This window comes from Parus major, chromosome 1, assembly GCF_001522545.3.
Source record: "Parus major isolate Abel chromosome 1, Parus_major1.1, whole genome shotgun sequence".
NCBI lineage: Eukaryota > Metazoa > Chordata > Aves > Passeriformes > Paridae > Parus > Parus major.
The window spans coordinates 109,743,488-109,767,468 of NC_031768.1; the positions used below are offsets into that span (position 1 = coordinate 109,743,488).

Below are 23,981 nucleotides of genomic sequence, written 5' to 3' on the forward strand. Positions count from 1 at the left end.
TTATGTGATGGAAAAGACTTGCAATAAATTATCCTTTATTCATCATGCAAACAAAACTGGGATCAATCTGAAATCTTCCTTATTTTTGATTACCATAAATGAATTTCAAGAGGATTACAAATAAGGTATCAAGCTAAGTAAATTGGTAGCTGTACTCAGTCCATCAGGTTTCCACAGCCCCTTTGACTTCAGCAGTTGTTCTGTGAGTAAGTTGCTCACCATGTTCACAAAACATTAGCATTATGAGCCATTACAGAGGGGCAGGTATGTCCCTGTAACTCATTGCCTGATGTGTCAATTATAACTGGAAACCTGTAGGGTTTTGTTTTCTCTCAAAGCTTTAGTGGTATTTCAGTTTGTGACTAAAGAGCTGTAATTGGGTTTTCAAACTTTTTAAACCTGTGAGAATTGTCTAGGTAACCATCTGTCTTGTAACTGCAGTAAAGGTGTGTATGCAACTTAAAAGCTGCATCACCTTAGAGTGGATTCACTGAGGTCAGGTATGGAGTGTTTGATTTGTGACCAGAACACCTTCACTCTGTACTGGAATCTTATTTTGGAATACTACATGATTAGTGTACCTGCCAAGGACCTCAAATACAAAATATTCTTATTGTATCATTGGTGATGGAAATATTTCCTCGATAAAAGCACCATAAGAGAAGGTGGGTGGGACTTCTGGGCTCTGGCCACACCTCTGCAGTGTAACATTTTTATATGGGAGACTACAAAATCACATTAACAAGGCTCAGCAATTATTCTCTTCTTTGGGTTTCTCTTTCCCTTCTCTTCACTGCCCTAAAGCTAATAAGCCCTTTCATTTACAGGTATTTTTGCACTCTAAAATATAAGTTCAATGCCTTTGGAGATCAGTGTGCTGTGCAATGTTTTCTGTCTCCCTGCAATGCCAACTGTTCTTATGTGGTAAATGTAATTGAAAACATAGACTGGGTACTTTTCTTTTATAAACCTCTGTCCTGGAGGTGTGTGAGATAACAAACACCTGTAAGACAGGTGTATAATCTGTGAGGGAGCTAGATTTGCATTGCATGGCCTGAGTACATGAAGAGCCAGTGTACCAACTGTTAGTGCTTTTGCTTTTACAGACTCATCTGGAAACAGTTATCTTGGATATTTTTTCTTGAATGGACTTTAATGTTTTCTATTGTAATCTTGTGAATATTTTAATACACTTTTTTTTTCCCATTACTGGTTTGCTGGATGAGTCTTACCTGGTTGGGGACTGGGAAGGGAGGGGGACTGGAATACACCACCTCTTTCCCTGGCAGTATTCTTCAGTCACTGTGCCCACTTGGTGACCAACACAGCTGGAGAACTCGCCACTTGAGACCCTGGGTTATTGCTTCAGCCACAAGGACCAAGACATACAAGTGGAAATGTGGCAGAACAGAGAACTGACTTCATGGTGGGACAGCCTTTGAGAAAGGGGAGCTGAAGATACATCAGAATCTGAGATTCATCAGAACCTACCTTGCCTCAGTTATCTTTTCCCCTGCATGTGAATTCCTGAATCTGAGTCTGGTGCTTCAACACCCCCATCTTCTTCCTGGAGTTGTGAAGGAAGCTAAAACACCAGTGGCACATTTGTTTGCTGTCCTTTTGTTCAGGACAGTGGTGGCTCAGGAACACATGAAGACACACTCAGCTGAAGCTGGAACAAATATCCTGATGCTACCAGGGAAGGAATAGCGCCAGGAAATGAAATGCAAATGCTACTGTTGGTTACTGAAATATGGCAGTTCTCCTCCCAGGGGGTTTCCTGACTGCGACAGGAAATATTACTTCAGTCTGAGGCTCTGGCTGTCACCAGTACTGTGTCACTCCCAGCACTTTTCACTGGAGTCAGATAAGGTGAGGCTCTGCAACTCTTTTTAGGCAAAATCCAGCCAGTTTCTTTAAAGAGACAGTGCAAGATGAAAAATTCCGCCTTCATTTTAAAAGGTTGACCTTTATTTAAATGTGTGGAGATACTTCATTATTTGCACTTAGAAAACATTTGCTCTCTAAACATGTAAATTTCCTCTTTTATTTTCTCAGAGGAAAAAAACATTAGAATTAGTGAAGCTGGGTCCCATGGGGATGGGTTTGTGCGTTGCTATGTTTGATCTGTTGGGTTAAGCATCTCTTTACTGCAGTTGCTCTCGTGCTTTTAGCTCCTGATTATACCTATAGGAATAAAAAAGAAAGAGCACAGGTTAAGAATAGAATAGAACACCAGTTACAGTAACAGTTTTTTCCCAGCAATCTGTTCACCAGAGAAGGTTTAAAATTACAATGGACTTGGAGGGTGGAAACTCAGGATAGGATATTTTAATTCTTATAGGAAGTTCCAAAGTAGCTAAATTTGCCATATTCCTGGCCAGTACTGAAGCCAGAAAAATCCCAAAGTTTCCTTAAAGAAATAATTTTTAAAAAAATGCTGCTCTGCTTAAAAATCTTTTAACCCAGCTGGAACTGACATGATTCAACACCGCTCGAGCTAGACTGAAAATATTTACAGCTTCACTCCAACCTAACTGTAAAACTAACAATGTAGCAAAAAGGTTCTGTAATGTTTTATGAATGGTTCAGTTCCTCTTGCCTGTTGCACTGACAGGCTGGCAGCATCTTTAAATTCCTGGTTAATGCTTAGCTGTAGTTGTACCCTTATTAACACATACCTCCATATTCGGAAAAGCTGGGAACCACCAGCACAGCCAACAAAGAAGTTCACAGCAAACAGACTCCAGTTTTTAGGGATAATCACTAGAGAGTACCGTGACCAAATAAGGCCTGTTGAATAAAATGGAAAGTTTAAAGATACTTCAAATTAAATATTCATATATTTCCCTAAGTTTGGAGGCAAATTCATGGGCCAGTTGAAATAAACAAATTTCACAGCTTCATGTTAGACAACTGCTTTGCTTAGCAAAAGTTGAGGACCTTTCTCAGTGAAAGGTGCCAGTGGGACACCTACAAATATGTACTGCATTCTTCTAAAATAGCAACAGAAAGGTCAATCATAGTCTGAAAATCAAACAGAGATCCTCTGTAGTCTACAGCAGCCTAGACCTCGATTTTCCAGCACAGTAGTGGTATTTTGCTGTATATCTAGCTTGCTGCACTACATATGCAATTATGCAGAACTTATGCATAATAAGGACTGTGTCAGATATCAAACTAAAGTCTGGAGAACCCTTTCAGACAGGAAAAACATTGGAAAAAGCTGCCCAGGGAAGTGGTGCAGTACCATCTGTGGAGGTGTTTATAAGATGTTGTAGTTGTGTCACTCAGAGACACATTTTAGTGGGGACTTGGAAGTGCTGGGTTAATGGCTGGACTCTATGATCTTGAAAGTCTTTTCCAACCTAAATGATTCTAGGAGTACAGAATATTGTTTCTGCCAGCGTGAGAATTCTTGGCAGCCACAGCAGTGCAGCAGTCCATGTGCCACTGCTTCCAATTACTTGTAACACTTGGAAATTCTTTCCAATTATGTTAGTGTAATTACCCTACTATTCTTAAACCCTGTAAAGTCTGTTCTAAAAAAGTCACTATATCCTGGACTGATTTCAAAATTACTTGATCTGAAGCAAAGGGGGAGACTTAATGCAATGAATGGTATAATGCTAACTTAAGGGATGGCACTCATGTCTTAACTCAGCAACTTGCATTGAACAGTGCCAAATTAAGACAGGTGTAGACAACTCTTACATAATTACAGAAAGCTTACTAATTTAATAACAAGTTGAGGTCTGTCCTAGAATTACCCTCCAACAGCAACATTGACAGCTAGTATGTTAAAATAAAGGCTTTCTGTTGAAGGGGATTAGTACTGATGGAAGATTGTGAGATGGTGCTGTGCAAAAACACAAAGTGTGGCTTTACCTGTGGCCATTAGTACTGCAGACTGTGCTGTGCTGAGCTTTTCTGCTGGTCTGGCCATGTCAGCCAGTCCAGCACCCACCAAACCCTGCAAAGAGAAATTCAGTGAGCACCAGTCTGGGACTCCTGTAACAGATCAAGAGCTTTACAAGGGGAAGCTGCTTCACAGCTCAGTGCTTAATGCTCCTACTGCATTATGCAGGAGATGGGATGCATTCTGTGAGCAATTAGACTCTCTGAGACACCATCCATTTCCAGTCCCTCGTGGGAGGAAAAAGAAGATGGTTATGGCAGCTACAACTGGGTGGCAATAAAATCCCAGGCATTGGCAGTTTTGTATTAATTCAAGAACAAGGTTAATTTAAACACAGCTGCTTAAGAAAGCAGCTGAAAAAGACCTGCCCTGGTTTTCATGCAACAAGTAGAGGCTTATCTAAATAAGGGCCTTCTTCCCACAGGTCAGGCTAAGATACTGCTGGTAAACATCACCCCATATAGTCTTTGCTCAGCTTCATCTGAGGGGGGTAAAAGTGCTTTTTTAAAATACATTAGTGCTTATTTTAAATATAATTTCGGTAATGGAAAACTTGTAGGCAAATTGAGGAATAGCTTGGCTGATCTACCATTGGAAGCAAACGTTGCTTGGTTTGTTTGTTGTGTTATTGCCCTCTACTGGAAATGCAATTTCATGTTCCTGTTAACACCAGTTCGCAAAAAAAAAACAAACCAAAACCAAAACAAAACCCCTAAGTAAGACAGTCCTAACACTTTTAATTCCCTGATTGCCATGCAGGACTCCTTGGGCATAGAAGAGCTGCCTCAGGCTCAGGAGGGTGTTTCCAGGGAGGTTAACCATGGTTCCTGCAGCTCCAGTCCTGACAACACACAAAAACCAAGCTGTAGCTTAGAGCACAATGTGGCCTATAAAAAGTTTGGGTTAACAATAACAAAGTTACAAAGCAGCTGGCAATGGTAAACTGGCAAGGTTACATCTTTGCTATCCAACAAGATCAAACACTCATGGGTTTAGTGATCTCTTGTTTTATCTGTATCAATACAACACCTCGGAGCAGCACAGTGAATTAGGAGGTGGCATTTGCATCACCTGGGCACAAACACAGCCCAGGGCTGTAGTCAAGTGGGAAGCAGAACCTCACAGGAGGCAGAGCACCACTGACAGCCACACTGGCAGCTGCCTTTGTCTTTTATGTCAAGACTACCTTGTACTCTGACAGGCTTCAGCCTGCCTTCAAGCTTAGGAATTGGCTTCCTTAAGATATTTCTCCATTTCCTCAATCTCAGAAGAAACGCATGCTTTAGGAGTTTTGCATCATGCCAGCTCATTCCTACCTTGAGCAACAGTTGGTGTTTCACAAGAGAAAGCCTTTGTGAAACTAAGAGAAAAGCTCAATTCTTCCACAAAGCCTTTTCTCCACGCTGTATCCCCTTCATGTTGTGCTATCTGTTATTAAGGCTAATTTTGTTCCTCCCCATATATTAAGAATTAGAGCCTCTAATCTTTCTGCAGGCTCAAGTTTCTGCTGGGAAACTCTTGCTTGCTCAGTGTGTTAATGCAGATTGCCCTGGGCTTGACACCCAGACACCAGCTGGCATCTTCTACTTACCCATTTCATAATAGGTGCCCAGAAAAACACTGTTTTGGGACCTGAGGGAGGATGGGAGAAAAGAAGTTAAATTATTTAGTAAGATGTGGCTGTTTTAATACCCACAGCATTTACCCACTGGAAGTTTAAGTGGTTTTATTTTTTTTTAATGAATTGTTTATATTAGAAGTTTCAACTACTGTACAAGCTCTAGTATCTAATACTCATAATTCATCAACTCAGTGCATCAATCTTCAGTTGTGTAATCACTCCACACATTTCTGCAACAGCTGGATAGGATTTTGTATGTCCATATTTTAGCAATTGAAGACACCAGACCGAGCAAAATGCATTTATAATTGAAAGAGTTAGGAAAAGGCTTAGGAATAGGGAAAACACCCCAAAAATCTACCAGTAGGCAAAGGAGGATTATGGGGGAAGAGGATGAACTCTAAAGAAGGGAGAAAAATCCAATGGCATGGGACCTGAGGTAAAACAAATCTTACAAATTTCTCTTACAAATACATTTGATTTTCAGTGGTGGTAAAACAGCAGCTGGCTGGTTAAAATAAAGCCCTGTAAAGCCACACCTACAACTATACCAGAAATGATTAATCTGGGACTTCTGCCCCAAGTCTGAAATGAGAGACCACAATCCAAAGTACCAACCCCCCTGTGAAACAGTCAGGAGACTGTTGTCATTTTATCAAAAAACATGAATGTTTAGGTCACTGCTCAGCACTTTGGTAACATGCAAGATGAAGCCAAATTTTCACTGTAATATATTACATAGGAGTAACCACCAGGACTTTGGTTGCCTGTTTTTTATGGTATTTCTTCACTAACAATTCAGCCTTAAAAAGACCTTGCACTAACTACTTGTACTTCCAGTTTTAACCACCCTCAAGTTTAAAACTATGGCGTGGGAAACAAAAACTGGCTTGGCAGCCTTGCATAAAGCTCTTTTTAACCCACCCTGCTGTGATCCAGTTTCAAACGGCATTTAATAACCACAAGCACATTACCTTTTGTCTAATATTGTTAAATATTAGATAACAGCAGCTTAATGTTCATCCTTTAAAGACACAAACTTCAGCTGCTGTTCTCTAAGGCACTTACTTGGTATGTCAGTATCAGGCTGCAAATACAGCTTGTTATGAATAAATCAGTCTTACAGAGTAACTACTTAGTCACTATTTAGTATTTAATTGCTAACATTCATCTTATTCTAAAACACAGATTTAGATTTGGAGTACAAGAGGATGTGGGGTGAGTATAAATTATTAAACTGACATTCTCTAAACAGCTAGTAGAGTTTTCAAGAAGACTGACATTAATTTTTATTAATAATAGAAAATGCAACTATTTCAAACTGCTGACTGCAGAACTAAGAAACAATTTGAGACAGGGAAGGTACCAAGCCAAGTTTGAAATTAGGTAAGACTGTCAAACACCTCTCCTTGGAGGCATTCCAGCCTGGATGGGTTCTTCCCAGCTCCTGACATCCAGAATTTTTCAAGGTTGAATATGACAGCAGCAAATGAGAGAGCAGGGGTACACACCAGAGGCTAACCAGTGTTAGTGACCAGTTTATAGAATTTATGACTTCTATTAAATATAAGAAGTCTTTGTGCTGGGAACTTGAACAAAAAGTGAACCAGAGAGGCCAAAGGGGAGGGAGCACAAGCTCAGCCCACGCTGTCCCATGGCAGCCTGAGGAGTTGGTATGCCAGGCCCTCCACTGTCCTCCAGCAATGCCAGCCAAAGAAACAGTTTCCAATGGGCATCAATTATTTTGCTGGAAGCTTTCTTTATGCCAGAAAGTGCTTCATGCCTCAAAAGTGATTTATAATTTCATGACAATGACGCTTATACTCCTGAATTAGACTACAGATTTGGATGGCACTGGAGATAAAAGAAAGCCTTTCATTTGTAACCCACTTTTTTTTTTTTTTTCTGCAGTCAGAGTGACATCTATTGCATAACTTTCTCACAGACACCTTCAAGGCTAAAATAGAAGTTGCAGGGATTCAGTTTCTCTACTTGCTTGTGCTGTGGCTTTTATCACTTACACCATCAGTATAGATTATGACAGATATGTGTGTGTGTATATATATATATGTATACATACACAGAATCCCTAAAAATGGATTTATTAATTACAACACTATGGTGATGATCAAAAGCAGCCCACAGGCAGTTTTGTGAAGTGAAAAGCACTGTAAAAGGACCTCCAAAACCTTCTCCAGTTACCACTACTGCTCTGTTGAAGAAGGAACGTGGATGTTCCCAGTGCTTGCTCTGCCTTGTATCCACTAAAGGCATCTGCAAGTTGCCACATTTCACACCGGTGGAATGTGTCTCTCAGTGTTGGACATACTGTCTCTTTATATATAAAAACAATATGTTAATGTTAAATATATTGGAGTGAATTGAGTACTAATCAAACATTTTGGGAACTGCACTTTTCACTCTCTGTGATTTCTCCAGAGCAACGATTTTCCTTCCATTGTAAGAGGACAGAGCAACTGACTGCAAACTAAAGTCCATTTTCACAGTGCATATTCCTGGTAGGTGAAGAGTCAAGGATGCCTGTGACACTGACACAAAACAGTGGGGACAGAGCCTATGGAATGCCAGGATTTTATCGGGCGCTCGTTTTAACAACCGACGCAATTTGTTTACAGGACAAACACCACGCAAATGGCACTGAATGAGATCATTTTACAAGAGGTTTCTCCCTAATAACACAAACCCCCACGTTTGCCCACGGAAAGGTAAACTGTAGGTCAGCTGAGGGGAGCTCATTCTTTACCCACGGGAGTCCTCCAGCGCATTCACCAAGGGCACGAGTTGCCTTGGGTAGAAGCGTGGGATTCAGCAGAAAGGAAATAAAACCAAAGGCTGCCTGACTTCAAAGGGCACATTTCAAGATCGGAAACCCTGGCGGCGCTCTCCCCCGTCCCTGGAAGTGTCCATGGCTGGATGGGGCTCTGAGTAACCTGGTCTGGTGGAAGGTGTCCCCACCCGTGGCAGCGGGTGGAACTGGATGATCTTTAATAATATCCCTTCCAACCCAAACCATTCCACGATTCTATGATTTTTTTCCAGCGCATCCTCTTGAAAGAAGCCGCTGCCGAGGCCTCCAGGCCCCTTTCGACCCAAGACATCCCCTGGGCCAGGTTCTGGCAGCCCACCTGATCCCTGGATACACCCCGCGGTACCGTGACAGCGACACCAGCGCATCCATCCCGGAACCACCCGTGCCGTGCCTGATTATCCTATTCTCCCTTCACAAACACGAAATTCTCCGTTACGCAGCAGGACTCCGCTCCAGAGCCGCTTTCCCGTGCCAGAACCTCCGATCCCGCCCCCCACCATCCTTCGCATCCCCCGCTCCGCTCTCCCCGCCGGCCCAACCGGGCACCAAGGTGACCCCCGCTCATTACCCGCTGGGTGGTTGTAGAAGGGCCGGAACCGCGGTGGCAGCATGAGCTCGATGCGGTCGAGCATGCGGTGGTAAGAGGCGCGGAGCCCCGCGACGGTGGCCGCCATGGCGAGGGACGGGGCGAGCGGGGTCGGAGCGGGGACCGAGGGGCGAGCGGGGACTGCGCGGGGGCCGCGCTCCGTCCGTCCGTCCTTCCTCCGCCCAGGCCCCGCCCACCGGACCTGCCCACCCGGCAGCCCGTGCTCTGATTGGTCATCGCCGCAGGGGGCGGAGCGGAGCGGAGAGCTGCGTGCGGCCCTATTGGCTGCGAGCGCCGGCCCCGCCCCCTGGGGAGAGCTGGCGCGCCCGCCGCCCCCGGGAAGGGCACGGGCGCCCGGCTCAGAGATGGCCGCCGCCGCTTCTTTCTCCCCCTCAGGATGGCCGCCGCGGGGGGACCCTGCGCTGCGATTAATGCGCCCAAAGCCAAGATGGCCGCTTTGCGGCTTCACACCGCTTCACTGGAGAGGGCCTGTTTGTAGCCGGCGGAGACGAGCGCGCTGACGTCACCCTCACGCCCACGACGCGCCCTTCTCTCAGTCGGGGCGGGGCGACGTCACCGGCTCGCGCGAGACTCCCGCTAGTCTCGGGCCCCCGCGCCCCCGCCCTCCCGGTGGGCGTGGCTCCCGCGGCCGGGCTGGGCGTGGTCCCGCGCGCGGTGGGCGTGGCCCGGACCCGCCGCGCCTCCGGCTCGCGGTCGGTGCCTCGGCGCGAGGCGGGCGTGGGGCGCGCGCGCGGGGCCCGCTCGGCGGTTCCCATGGTGATCGCGCGCGCCCGGCCGGTCCCGGCGCATCCCCCCCGCTCCGCGCGCGCCCTTCCCGCCCGCGCGGGGCCATGTCCCTGCTCTGGGACGTGCGGAAGCGGACCCTGGGGCTGGAGGAGCCCGGATTGCTGCGCAGGCACTACCTCGGTAAGGACGGGCGGTGTGGGGAGGGGTGGTGAGGACGGGGTCCGGCCGTCCTTGGCGCCCCACCAAGCGAGGAGGGGACCCGGAGCCCCTTCCAGGCGCCACCGCTCCCTCGCTCGGCCGCGCTGTCCCGCAGCTCCGAAGTTTCCTGTGCCCCGTGTGGGGCGGCGACACCTCCAAATCCAGCCCCCGGCCCTCCGCGCCCTCAGGGGTGGTCCGGGACACCCCAGCCCCATCCCTCCTTGGTCCCGGCGTGGCGCGGGGCCCGCCAGGACCCCCCGGTTCCCCGGTGCGCGGCTCCGCTCGCCCGCCGCCCTTGCTTCCCGAAGGAACTGTTGCACGCGGAGATCCAGCCGGGAAGTTGGGCGGCGGCTCAAAATAGCGCCGGGGCCGGGCAGGGTCCGGATTTACCGGCGCTGAGCTGCCGGAGGCTGGGAACAAAGCACGTAAGCTCCCCCGGGATCATGGCGCGGCCGCTGTCCCGGCGCCCTCGAGGCGCTCCCGGGGCTCCGGGCGAAGCCGAGCCGCTGGAACGCGCTCGGCGCGGGCCGATCCGCCCGCCCTTTGTGTCCCCAAGTGCTCCGCGGGGTCCCCGCAGGCGCCCCAGCCCCGGGCTGCCCTCGCCTCCACACCCAAGCCAGGTATTTTCACTTTCCAAGTTAAAGCCAGCGCCACTTCTAGTTTCCGAGGCCGTGGGGAGGTTTCTGTGGCGTGAAGGAACTATCGACATTCTTTGTCATGGCGCAGGTTCTGTAATAAAACGCTACCAAAAATTAATTTTTTTAAAACCGGTGTTTATTCACGTGTTTTTGGATGTGTGGCGGCCCGTTGTAGTGGCCCTGTGGATTTCGGGGGGTTGTCCAGGGTAGATGGCCAGGTGGAACGCGTTCTTTTGTGCTCGTGTGGCAAAACAATTCCTGCCTTGGAGTGGAAACCTCGAGTACTCGAGATGGAGCTTGATTTACAGCGTTGTAAAACGAGTGTCGTTCTGTGCCTCCCCGGCTTTCCCAGCTGGTAATGTCGGTGCTAATGGTCTGTCGTTTGGGTTTTTCCTGGTGGAATTTAAGGTGGGATATCGCATTACAGAGCCTAATTTAGGAGTTTTCTGTCTGTAGTCCCCGAGCACTCAGTAATCCACAAAAGGTTAATCGAGGAAATCAAGGTTATTGCTGGTAGGTTTCTACCGATCACGGAGAGGGGGGTGTGTGTGTGTGCAGCACACAAGTCCCTTGGAAAGAAATTTTGAGTCCTGAAATAAAAAGAAAAGGTTGAGAACTAACGATCTAGCTGCTTTTGATTTTGGTTATGTCTCAAGCTGTGCTTGGCCAAGCGTTAGCTGAGGATTGTTCTAACTTTTAGTTACCCTTCTGTCTGGTTTTTTTTTCTTTTCTTTTTGTCTGCTCCAGTTGAAGCAGAAAAGCTCAATGTTAAAATTAGGATTGTAGCATGCAGATTCTGAAGAAGCACACATTTTTTTTGAAGAAGACCTTTTTCGTTTTTTTCTTCTGCTACTTTTACGTGATTGTGTCTCTGGCAGTTGAAGTACTAAGATTTGAACAGTAGAAATCATCTTCCCAAACGTACCAAGATGTCTTTTCTGGATGCTGCTCCAATAAAATGCACATAACTTTAGTTAAAAACAAAACTCTGCTACTTTGGTTAAGGTCTCATATTTACTGTTTTTTCTTTCACCTAAACAAGTTCAGTTGCTTTCAGAGCCTTGAAAAAATAGGACCTGGGAGAGCCTTCCCACTGAATTGATGCTGAGATCTGCATTGGTGATGGCAAGAAATGCTCAGTCCCTACTCACTCCTACTTTTCACTGGGAGATTGGTACGGGGTGTGATTTTCTTGTGGAACCATCACACTTTTACCCCAAATGACATTTATGGCCTTAATAAACCCACTAGTTTGACTGCTAGTCAGATGTGGTGGTTCAAGTGCAGATTTCCCAGACAAGAGGCCTGTTGTGCCTTTTTTGTGTGCAGGACAGTGTAGGTGTGGGTCTTTTCTCTTTCAGACTTCAGCAGTTCTATGTAGGAGCTTTGTTCTCTGGCCCACTGGTCCAAGACTGCAGCGGTCAGGTGGGTGTCACTGCTGATCTGATCTGCATGGGAAATAAGGCTTATATATAATAAGGCTTCTTCCTATTTATAATTAATAAATAAGGCTTCTTCCTATTTATAATTTCTTTATTTTTAGTAGTATTTCAGTGGTCTGGCAGATAGAACAAATGGAGGACACAAATTTAATTTTAACTTAAGAATAGTGTTGGGAGACTCAAGGCATTATCCATGTGCTTTATTTTTGGCAAATTATTTTTTTGCAAATTTGTCTAAACACTTATGGATACCGGTACAAAATGAAGTAATTTATATATCTCTTCATTGCTTGCTGCACTTTTTCAGCCACGAAATCAAAGGAAAAGCATTGTAGCAAGTCCATGACTAAGAATGCAGTTGGGAGGAAGGTGTGTCTGTTTGGATGGTACTTGCATAATGAACTCTTCACTGGGATGGTTGTGTTGTGCTACAGTGTAAAATATCAGAAATATGGACTCTGACCATGTTTTCAAGGAAGACATCTGAGAACTAATTGTTGTTTCCTATTTACTCAGTGTTTTAGTTTCATGTGAACTGGCAATCAAGTGGCACTCTATAAATAGCCTCTCTCCGCTTCTGAAAACAGCTGCTCCAGGAAGGATCTCTGTAATGTACCTTTCCATGCAGATAGCTCACCCCTGGAATTTGTGGCCTTGCAAAAACTCTGTCTGATTTTGCAAGATCCCCAAATAATTGCTCTGAAGCCCAGTCAGGTCTGGACAGGGTTCCAGAGAAACAGCTCATGGAGATGGGGCAATCCGTGCATCCCTGGGATGTGTCTTTCAGATGTTATCCTTTGGTGAAAGCTCCTGTTGTGATGAGAGAGAGAAGATGTGGGTCCCAGCAATGTATCTGTTAGCTACGTTTCCTTCAGCATTTGTAGGCTAATTACTCTCAATTTCAGGCAGTGCTTGTGTTTGAGGTCTCCAGAGGAAGCCAGGCCTGGGGGAGGCTGTCTGCTCTCTTTCCTTTGATTCCGTTTAGGCATCCTCTTAGCCTGGTGCTGGTGGGAGGAGCCCTGCTGCCAGATCACGGATGGAAACTAAGTTTCAGACTTCTTTCAGTAGCACATCGCTGTGCTTTTACCCTGAAAAATATTGTCTCAAACTGTAGTATCCGAGTTAAATTCTGCCTCGAAGCTGGCGAGTGTAATTACTCAGGATGCTTTCACAAGACTCTCCAAATCTTACAATTTTGTGTCATTGTGGCAATGTTTCAAGGACTAGTGAACAAACCTGTTCTGGCAGCAGGTAAAGTGTTCTGGCCTCTGTGTGGATTTAATATGACATGTAACGATTTGGCCAGAGAAATGGCAGTGTGGGTTTCTTGCAAGAAAGAGGGATCCATAATTCCTCTGAAGTATTTAATGTGATGGGTTTATTTGCTTTTCTCTGAAGGGTCCTGTCTCCTAAACAGAGAATGGCTCTGTTTAGACCCAAGGAAGAAGAAAGACTTTTGCTTTTATTTTTATTTGTTTGATTTGGAGTTTTTGTTTGGTTGGTTTATTTTTGCTGTCTGACATAGCAGGTTATCCAGAGAAAGTCTCTCAGTGTAAAAGGAGAGGAACTGATGCTGTATTTTAACTCGGAGTGGTTGTTGGAAGCTGTGGTGCTTGATACAATGGAAGCAAATATCAAAATAGTCAGCTCTCCCCAGTCTCTGATATCTTCATACAGATACATACTAAACCTAAAAGAAAAAGAAGGAATGAAGATTTCAGAATAGTATCTTAGAGATAGCATTGTGGTGCTTTCATGTGAGCTTTTACTCCCACTTCTTTACAGATTGTTTCGTATCTTACTAAGTTTTTATCATCCTGCTTTTTAAGATTTGGGAAAAGTTTGAAGTCTGTAAAAAATTCACTGTAAGGAAACCAGTAGTTAGGTTCATTGTGATCAAATTTTGTAAAGCTTACAGCAGTTCTTACTAAAAAGAGATCTGTGAATAATTTTGTGTAGGGAGAACTTACTAAACTGCCTAGGTTTCAATAGTTCTCCCTCTTTACAGGGGTGAACCACAGTAATCCTAGAGCTAATTAGAGTTTTGAAGTTAGTTGTTTGCCCTGCTCATAAGTAGGGTTGAAAATCAGGCAAGAATAACTATTATAACTGATGAGTTTTGATATTGACTGCCCTCCATTCATATCAGTTCATAAAACTAGTAGTGGCTGGTTGAATGAAGATAGAATTTGGTGTTGCTGCTGAACATTTGGTATTTCCTAAAATACATTGCCCAGAGTGTGAGAGTGAAATTAAAATACTTCCTTAAAATGCTGTAAACTTTCATTCTCTTTTCCTTTTCTTGGACAAACAAACCAACTAAGCCCTGCAGAATGAAAATTTGAATGCTGGGGAGAACAACCAAAAAGAAAGGCATTATTTTCCCCAGTTTTTACTCCAGCTATATTTTAACATGTGGTATCTTGGTCTTTGAAAATAATGTGGAGTAAGAAGGGTCAGACAGCTTTAACATGATCAGCTTTGTAGCTGGTGCTTTTGCAAACTTGGAGTTGGGCAGAGTATTTAATCAGCCTTTCTTCTTAAATCCTTTGCATAATACTTTTGATGTTTAGGGTTTTTTTTAGGTACACTGTTATATTTCATGTCCTAAACCTCTGGAATTAATTTTCTTTTCCACCATGAGTTAAAAACACTCATCTGTCACAGCTAAACTCCAGATCTGGTAGAGGTGTTTTATGTTATTTTTTCTTCAAGTCTAGCAGATGAACTGTTGCTTGAAAAAGAAGCATTATAAATGTACCTGATAGTCTGTTTATGAGAGCACAGTTCTGTAGTGATATATTCGATCACACTGTCACTGTCGGACACGAAATGATTCACATGGACACAGCTCGAAGTGAGGTGAAAAAAGAAAAGAAGTTTATGTGTTCTTTCAATATTTATAGGTTTTTGACAGTGACCAGAGATGGGATAGTCAGGTTACCACCTTCCCAACCACACTGACCATGAGAGATGTCCGTCAAAAAGCATATCTTTAATGGAATGTATAACACCTCTATTTATAGTAACTTTCTTGGGAAAGCAGCTAAAAATTATGAAAACAATAAAAACAATAACAATTATGAAAAGCCTGATTCTCAGGGTGACATCACACATCAAATACTTTGTGAAACTCAACTAACTGAAGTGTTTAGAAAGATGTAAGTGAACTCCCCAGATATTTTCATTAGAAATGTTTTCTGAATAATACAGATAGGCAGAATTGAAGTTCACAGTGTAATGAATGAGTTGGAGGAAAATACATCTGTGGAACAGTTTTTATGTGTTCAGTCTAATATTGGAAGGGGGTAGGAAGCATTAGGAAGGCAGGAAATTTGATGTAGTCATTGGATCTTCACTGGTTGTGTAGAATAGCTTAAGATACATAAGAGCATTGCATAAAAGGGATGTAACATTTTAACTGAAAAAACCACGAGAGAGGAAAGTGGTTTGGTATTGCCTTAAACTGGAAATCTTTGGAGTCTTTTCCTCTTGTTAATAAAAGCAAGGCTTAGTGACTACAGTCCTTAAAAAAATTACAGATGGGCTATTGAAAGAACAATGTAGCATTGAGACCTGTTGCTTACAAATTGAATTTGGAGGAATTTAATAAAGAGACTATGTCCAAAATGAATTCTCTGATATTATCTCATTTAAATTGGTACCAAGGAGCAGAAAGGCACTATATGTATGTCTAAAACAGCTTGTAGGAAAAGATATTAGGGGTGATCCTAGCATACAGGATTAATGATTTTTTTTTTCCTACTTCGAAGTAAATAATCTCAGATAATAATGACACTCATTTTAAAGCTTTTAATGTTGGTAAAGGATAATAAAAACACAGTGTAACAGAATCATCTGGACAAAGCAACAAATAGAAAAATTCTGGCTGGTTATAATTTGGTGCATATCAGAAAACCAGAGAGAGATGTGAGCTGGGAGGCAGGATTAAGGTTAGATGAGTATTTCTGTGGCCTGAGTGCTGAATGTTTCCTTTTAATTTCAGTCTAATCAGCCTTCTGTTATCTTTGGGCTTATTTCACCCATAGGCTAACTGAGCTATGGGAGTGGAGGGCAGGAGTCACTTGGACATGCAAGTGGTACAGCCATGTAGCATTAATCTAGGTAAATTTGATAGCTTCTTTTGCTGTTATCTTGGAAATCTTTGCTTGTGGTTAATATCACTGACATTTTTTTCAGTTACATCTTCCTCTGTGTTTTGTAGTTTGTTATGGTTTGTTACTGCTCCTTTCTCCTCAGTGTTATCCCATTTTGCTTCCATTCAGTGATAATGTGTTGATGATTAATTTTAGTGTATTTTCTTTAAAAAAAAAAATCACATGCAGGGTCTGGAGTTACTTGGTGCCTTCTGTCCTGAAATAAGAGAATGATTTCCAATGTTTGTTTTTAGAATGGTGGGGATTGATAGTAGCACAGCTTCTGGTTTTTTATGTACAAGCACCAGTTTGTGTAAAACTGTAGATCCTTGTGGATCATGTTATTATGTTCTTTGGTGGGATTACCTTGCAGAAACTTGTTTTATGCATTTTTGTTTGTTTTGCTTTGTTTTTGTTTTTAATACTACTGCCTAAGTCAGAACTTATCAATTGAATTTTCTTACTGAGGTTTGATATTTTAGTTTTCTAAACCACCAATTTTTTGGCTGCTGTTTTATTTTGACATACGAATTGAAATGGAAGGTGGATTTCTGGCATTATGTTTGGCCAGCAAGAAATTAGAAAAAAATGGTGTAACTGTTTCAGACTATTGGTTTTTTGTCCTTCAGAAATTGAGGAGGCCTTTAAAGTTATCTGCAGATTTGTCATAGTTTCTTGAAATGGGTGGAACTATACAGATGTACTTTTTGATTTTAAGGGATTAACCTTGTGTATAATATCTGTGATTAACAGAACATTAATCATGTGTGTTAATGGCTGCCAGGAAGTAGGAGTGTGTGTAAGTGGGTTGTAGTCCCAAGGCTTTGCATGTATTATAATATTTGAATTATACTCAGTCTTAGGATGCAAATGTATTTGCTTTCTATCGTTTGGAGCCTCAGTGTTCTCCAGCAGACAGCTGGAGACTGCAGACATTTGTGTGCACTTCTAATATATTTTCATTTTTATTGCAATATTTCATTGCATTTACATTGTGTGCTTTTGAAGACTATCTTTGTGCAGGAAATGTGTTTGCTTTGTAAATAACTGCCTGTGCCTTGATACTGAGTGTTTCAGACAGCTTCGTAGTTAAGTTGTACCTTGATCTTCTAATAATGAGCTTTGGATACATGAAAGCTGTCTCTTGCTGCAAAAACAAGCCGTGTACAGCATGTACTGGATTTGTATTTCAGGATGAGGCAGTGATGTGAGAGATCCTTTAGATCTCTTTCCTTTATTTATTTATTTTAATTTTTCCCCCCATAGCTTTCTTCCAGTTGGATTGCTTCCATTAACTGCATTAGGGCAGACCATTAAACCTGTCTGTGTTCAGTCACTTCCAAGATGTTGCACTGCAGCTCTGTGAGTTCTTATGACTTTGCATGTGATTCCTGATCTTCTATCCTTGAGTGTCCCCAGAATAGTCCAGTGGGATATAACTGATCATGTATCAAGAACCTGTTGACACTTGAGACCAGTCCTGTCCTGGCAGTAAGGAAAAGGATCAGTTTGGACACAAACTATGGCAGCCTTCAAACAAAGCCGGATTTTTCACTGTTTGAGTGCAAGTCTCGGCTTTTTTTGTGTCTTTGGGGCTTAGGGAGCTGCTGATTCAGATGTGTCCCAAATGCTTTAGAGTGTGTTGAATAATTAAATATTGAATGTGAATATCATGAGATGGGATCTGAGTCACATCAGTGAATTTTAATATCCTCTTATTCTCCTCATCTTGTTCTTCAAGAATTTGCAAGCTTACTTCTGGGAGGATTGAAAGTGTCATTAATGCTGACTGCTCTCTAACAGATATCATGGGGAAGATGAGAATCTGTCCCTTCTCTGTGAACTTCTTGTGTTCTGAACCATCAGTATTTGTTCAACCCTTTTTGAACTCCTGAAACTTCACCAAAATAAAAAACTGTTAAAATTAAAGTGTTAGACCAAACCCACCTCTTTATTTAGGCTGCATATGTTACAGTTATTGTAGTGTGTTTCTAGGAAATGAGGAAAAAATCTGGTTCCTTTTAAATTTGGTTTTATTTTAAAAACACTGTTATGTCCTGAGAACTGTCTTCAGTAAAAAAAAATGTCTTTGGAGTTAAACAGGTTTTTTTAGTTACCTAGGATGAATACATATAGTTTAATGCAAGAGGCAATGTAATTTTTAAAAGTAAGATATTTTTTCCCCCCCATTTGTTTTAAATACTCAGTGATAATTTATCCTGTGTCAGTACACTGTTAACAGTCATCTACTATCAAGACTCAGCTTTCTACTTGAGCTCAACTTTTGACGTAATCTATCATTAATCCTGGCCAGTTTCCTGGTGTTTACATTTGTAATCTTATGGGGTTATGACCCTTATCTGTTATGGTATCTATACATCTATTTCCTGAGTTCCCCCAAACAAACCCAGCAGAGTACAATTTCTGTACTACCCAGGATTAAATGATATGTTAAATTAGGCAGGTATGCAGAATGTTAAATGCCTTAATTCAGTTCCACACTGTCCAAGTTCTTGATTTCACTTGTGGGAAGGGCAGGCGCTGGGTGTTTTTTTGCTAGAAGACATGTCTATAGATATGCTGGTAAGCTTCTGTATAATCAGTTCTTAATCTGTTTAAAAATGAGTATTGAGTTAGCTTAAACAACTTTAAATAGTAGGCTTTGATTTTGCCCGGAGCTTTTGTCTGGAATTCCTGGGATTAGTCCTGCTGGCAGAGTGGGAGAAGCAGCAGCCTCTGGCAGTCACTGGAAGGTGATGGCAGGACTGGCAGCAGTGGGAGCACACACCTCCTCAGCAGAAAAGAGGACATTCCTGCTAGGAATGCTCTCTTAAAAGCAGATTCCACTTTTTCTTTCCTTCTCCTAGTGATTCTGCATGCTCCAGGGTTCATTTTGCCTGAGTGCTTGGAGGTGAGACAGCCTGGTACTGCTACAAGCAATTTTAACTTCTGCACTGGGGTGGAGCAACAGCACATTTCAGCTTCTTAGATACCATCTTTTCTTGCTGGAAAGTGGAGCTCCTAATTAACTTTGGGTGTCACAGTGATCAGTAATAGCTGAGAACATAAAGCAGAGTGCCTGATGCCTGTTTCCCCAGGTGCTGTGAAGGATTGGCTGGGTTATTATGTTGATGTTGTTTTTATACAAAAATATTCAACAGTGCTGCCCTCATAGCATTTTCACATGAAGACTTCTCAAAGTCAAAGGGAAGCATTTCCAAAGACACATTGAATCCTACAGTAATGCTGTTTACTCAAACTTGCAACCATCTCCATAATATTTATTTTTGCCTTCAGTTAATAGAGGCCTCCTTTGACTTTTCTTTGGAGAACAAAGCAGGGCACAAATGTATTTTTTTTAATCTCATAACTATTGTTTTTATGTTGGTATATGTTTTAGAATTTCGAGTTGTTTCTTTGGGAGACCTATTTTAGTGCTGGTGGAGAAAACAGCAAAAGCTTTTGCATGTAGTTAATCCTACATCCAGTTAATCACTTAAGCTATTTCAGATAGTTTCCTGTTCAGAGGAGTAAGGTGGTATGTGTTATCTTTTACATAGATAGAGCTTCTCTTAGTTTTGTTATGTGAATTTTATCCTCTGCTCTATAGAAATTAGAAATATTTGTAGCATAATACAAAAATTTATAGTGCCTTTTGTCTCAGTGAGTAGTTTGTATTTGATCATCAGACTACTGTCTTGGTTTAGGGCAAATTTAGGGAGATTTCTGATGGGGTCTTTCTAGAAAGCAAATTTAAATGGTCCTTCTCCTACCTAGTTTGGGAGGAAAAAAAATCTCTTTTGAGAAAAGTGGGAAAAAATAGTTTATTTAATAAACAAAGTACTGACAAATACAGAAAAATTAATAATATTAATCAATGTGAATTTCATTGTTCTGAAGAGATGGTAAATTCAGAGATAGTCTTTTGCGTGGGGTGTAGCTCAGCTCTCACAGTCTCTTATCAGTTTCTCCTGTGCTGGAAAACACCGCATCCCGAGCCCCAGTGGGCCACAGGTGTAAGCTCATGCTGTTTTTCTGGGTTTTTGGTCCAAAGCAAGGCTGATCAGTTAAAAAAAAATAGAAAAGCCAGAGTCTCTGCCTCAGTTAGCAAAAAAACTCACTAAAAGCAAAGGAGAGCTCTCTCCCACTGTCTCTGCTGCAGACAGCACTGTCCGTGAGAGAGAGCTGAAGCTCTTATCTCTATGTTTTTGAATGCAGCTGTTTTTGAAGCTCTTATCTCTGTTTTTGACATTTCACTGCTTCTCCTTCTCCCCCCCTTCACTGTCAGATACAGTTTTAAAGGTGCAAATTTATTTCTGGGCTAAACAGACGAATGGGGATACAATTCAGCATCATAAAGTCACCCCAGGACAACTACTTTAAAGGATTGAATAAATATCAAAATTGTTGAAAACTGGCATTTTTTTCCTGTCACAAAACCTCACTTGCAGTCTGTGGCAAGAACAATATAGAAGACTTAAGTATGGGCAGTGTAAGGGGGAGTGTAGGGATATCTGTCAGAATGTGGTGTACTTGTGAATGAAATCCACTTAGCACCAGTCAGTACAGCAAAGATAAAGTGCCTTCTCTGAGAAAGGTACTTGTACTTTATCCCACGTTTTTGTCTGTGAGAATGCCTTAAACACTCTATTAATGCAGCTGAATTTCATGTAATCTTTCAGGTATAAATCATAGTAAATATCAAACAGAAATTAAAGACATTGGTTTAAAGCCCAAATGCTTATAACCTTACCAGTTATGGAGCCCAGTGGAGGCTTATACATGGGAGTGGATACGTTCGGTATCCAAAAGATGTTTCAAAGTTAATTACAGCCATTGCTGCTAATGCAAACACAACTTATCTCTGCTCTTACCTACAGTAGCCTATTTTTTGCAGATTCTATAGAAGCACACGTAAACAGAAGTGATTTTCCAGAATGTTATTTATTACCCTAAAATATATAACCTTGCTGAACTTTTTTTTTTGTTCAAAACTTGACCAAATCACTTTTGGTTTTTTGTTTGTTCATTTTTGTTGTTGGTTTCTTGGTTTGTTTGTTTGTTTTTTTTGAGATCAGATTTTGTATTAATATGCTCACCATGAGATATTACAGGCTTTCTGATTTATAATTGAGGGCATAGTGTTCTGTCTTCTGTAGTTTCTGTCTTGGTGTTATGATATCTGAAAGTTTTGTGTTTCTTTATATGTAAAGCTCATTACTTAAGCCTACCTTAGGGTTTGATTAGCACCAAGTTGTTTGATGCTGGCTGGTTAGTAGCAAAGCTCTGGCATATTAAAATGTCAAAGAAGTGTCTTCGTAGACAACAAAAATATTTTATGTTTTCATTGTAGTGTTCATGCTTTCAGGCTTCCTGATGTATCATTAAGAACAGAGAATAATTTATCTGCTTTGAACTTAAACCACAATGAAGTAGTTGATCATAGCCTTTTGAAAGGTAGTGTTTTAAACATTGACAGAACCAAGAGTTATAATTTTTGGCATTTTTGCATTAGTGGAGGAGAGTGAAGAAATATAACACAGGGCCCTGTTCAAAGGACTGGAGGTCACACCCATGGATTTGGTTTCTGGCAGTACTGCTGGTTCACTCTTTCCTTTGATAAATTGCTTGAGTTTCGAGTTTCACAGTTTCAATGACTATAAAATGAGGGCAGTGTTGGCTTACATAGCTAACAAATGTTTTTTAGGGTTTTAATTCATCTTCAAGAATCTTAACTTACCTTGATGAAAGTTATGTATATAGTCCTTTTTACTATATAGTATATGGAGAATTCTGGTTGCTGGAAAAAGTGTGTTGAGATGTGGGTCAGAAGTTGTATCATGATGCAGAGTTTGATGTAGTTGATATAGCAAAATAAGCTATATACAAATGGAGCTACTTCAGAAATGCCTAAACTCTACCCTGGAGAAGTTTTGAAATGCACTCAGAGTGCAGGATAACATGTGCTCTGCATTGGGAACAGATGCTGGCTCCATTTCAGCTTTAAACTAGGGCATTCCAAATGTCACAGCGAGCCAGCGCTGAGGGACTTGGCCTTGCAAAGAGCCAGCTTGATATAAATGAGTGTTCATTTGATAAATGGGGTCTATTACTGAATAAGGGTTGTCTTTTAATGTCTTATACTGTGTTAGTGCTGCATTAGATCAAAGTTTAGTTAAATTTCTGTGGAGCACAAGTGTGCTTTAAAGCTAAACCTTCATCATGAAATGATCTGTACTTCTTCAGGGGGAAGTTTTGGAGCATAATTTTAAATATATGAAGGTTTTACACGCTTGAAGCATTTAACTTGTCTACTGTCATCAGTTCTGAAGCAGCTTTGACTAAGTTGCTTACAAAAGAAAGGTATGTGTCTCTCTGCCAAAACAGGCACGTAGAAAGCACCTGATCAGCAATTCCTAAACCACAGATTGTGACTTAAATGGTGTCATAAGGACTGTGAGTGGGGAGTACAAGGGATGCTGTTTGTTATATTTTGGTTTTGCTCCCTGAAGTGAGATTAGAGCTCTGTAAATGTGTCCAGACACCCAGGTTGGGGAATTCTCCAGGTGGAGTTGCAAGGCAGCATTTGGTTTGACCTTTGTGCACAGTGGATGTTTTGAAGAAGTAAAATTACAAATAAACAGCTTCAGCTTCTCTTTCACCTGCTTTCCCATATTAAATTTGTATTATGAATGATTCAAGGTGGGGCTTGTTTCATACACAGAACGTTCCCTTAGTCTCCAGCTTAATATAAACTAAAAAAATTATTGATCACTACACTGAGAGTTTCAGTGTACCTTGAGGCTTCAGTAGTGCATAATTTTTGGTGAGAATGGGTGGATGGCTAAAACCTGAAAATATTGATCATTATACTGAGAGTGGCACTGAACCTTGAGGCTTAATTTGGTGCATAACTAGTGAAAATGTGGAGCATTAGCTTGACAGCTTTCCAAATTTCAGCTATGTAGACACTTCACAGGGAGGTCATCACAGCCATTTGAGATTTACCAGGGTTTTTTTGTTTTGTTTTGTTTTATCATGTTCTTATTGATAAATTCACCTTAGCAGTTTTGAAACAAACCCTATGTGTGTCCACTGTCCAGTGAAATAATCTTGGTGATGACAGCTTGATCACTTGATCTGCATCCTAGGCCTTACTTGAATATAGAAAACAATATATTGAAGCACCCTCACAGAAATAAATTATTGCCTTTCTGGGGGTACTACATAGTTAAAGGGAAAAAGAAATAGTTTCTGGCTTGAGAGCCTGTGCTCAGTGTCGGGGTGGGAAAAATCTAATCATGACAGAGGTCTTGATGCTGATATTATAAGAGAAATGTAATATTGGGGTTTTGTAATGTTGTAATGATATGTAAGAGAAATGTACTTTTGGGGTTTTGTTTAAAGCATGGGTTTTGTCCATCATTGTACCTGAAATGGGAGCCAGGAGGGCTGCCTTTGTAGGAAGGTGGTGGGAACAGGCAGCCTTTGGATTAGGTGAATGGGAATTAAGGATTGTGAAGATTCTTGTCACTTGGGAGATGAGAGCCCTTGACATGGAGAATCTGACTGTTAGGAAGTCCAGCAATAAGAGCTGAAGAAAACAAACCAGGAGTTATTATTATTATAGATTCTTGATTTTTTTCAATGCCACAAAAATAGATCAGTGACAAAAATATTCAAGTGACAAATTCTAATATTTACTGCTGAGAATTTTTATCAAACCAAGTGAACCTGTGGGAGTTATTGCTAAAGTACAAGGAATCTGTACAAGTATGGATTCACTGACTTTGCTCTGCTTTTAACAACAGCAAAAGCAGAGACTGTATTTTCTTCAGATCAG

At 42.0% G+C, this 23,981-nt stretch overlaps 2 protein-coding genes across 5 annotated transcripts in view; one reads left to right on the plus strand and one right to left on the minus strand.

Annotated features, from left to right (window-relative positions):
- Window positions 1-1,949: 1,949 nt before the first annotated feature.
- On the minus strand, window positions 1,950-9,135 carry MPC2 (mitochondrial pyruvate carrier 2). Its single transcript, XM_015631122.3, has 5 exons — window positions 8,939-9,135; window positions 5,511-5,551; window positions 3,889-3,973; window positions 2,682-2,793; window positions 1,950-2,187 (listed from the first exon to the last, which is right to left on the minus strand). Exons 1-5 carry the CDS (start codon window positions 9,042-9,044, stop codon window positions 2,148-2,150), a joined length of 384 nt encoding a protein of 127 aa, XP_015486608.1. The 5' UTR covers window positions 9,045-9,135; the 3' UTR covers window positions 1,950-2,147.
- Window positions 9,136-9,733: 598 nt separating this feature from the next.
- DCAF6 (DDB1 and CUL4 associated factor 6) overlaps window positions 9,734-23,981 on the plus strand; it is a 77,255-nt gene continuing 63,007 nt past the window's right edge. The window contains exon 1 of one of the 4 annotated variants that reach the window (XM_015620389.3): window positions 9,734-9,883. In XM_015620389.3, the coding sequence (XP_015475875.1) occupies window positions 9,808-9,883 (76 nt within the window). In that variant the 5' untranslated portion in view covers window positions 9,734-9,807. The remainder of the gene's footprint in view (window positions 9,884-23,981) is intronic. The other 3 variants (XM_019005972.2, XM_015620411.3, XM_015620424.3) reach the window with 3 other exon arrangements.

Bases quoted from the DNA above. Each gene is read 5' to 3' on its own strand.
- MPC2 (XM_015631122.3), bottom strand. From the start codon at position 9,044: ATGGCGGCCACCGTCGCGGGGCTCCGCGCCTCTTACCACCGCATGCTC. The intron at 5,552-8,938 runs GTAATGAGCGGG...ATCCTCCCTCAG, and splicing joins CTTCTACAACCACCCAGCGG to GTCCCAAAACAGTGTTTTTC. The intron at 2,188-2,681 runs GTATGTGTTAAT...TTATTCCTATAG, and splicing joins CAGCTTTTCCGAATATGGAG to GTATAATCAGGAGCTAAAAG.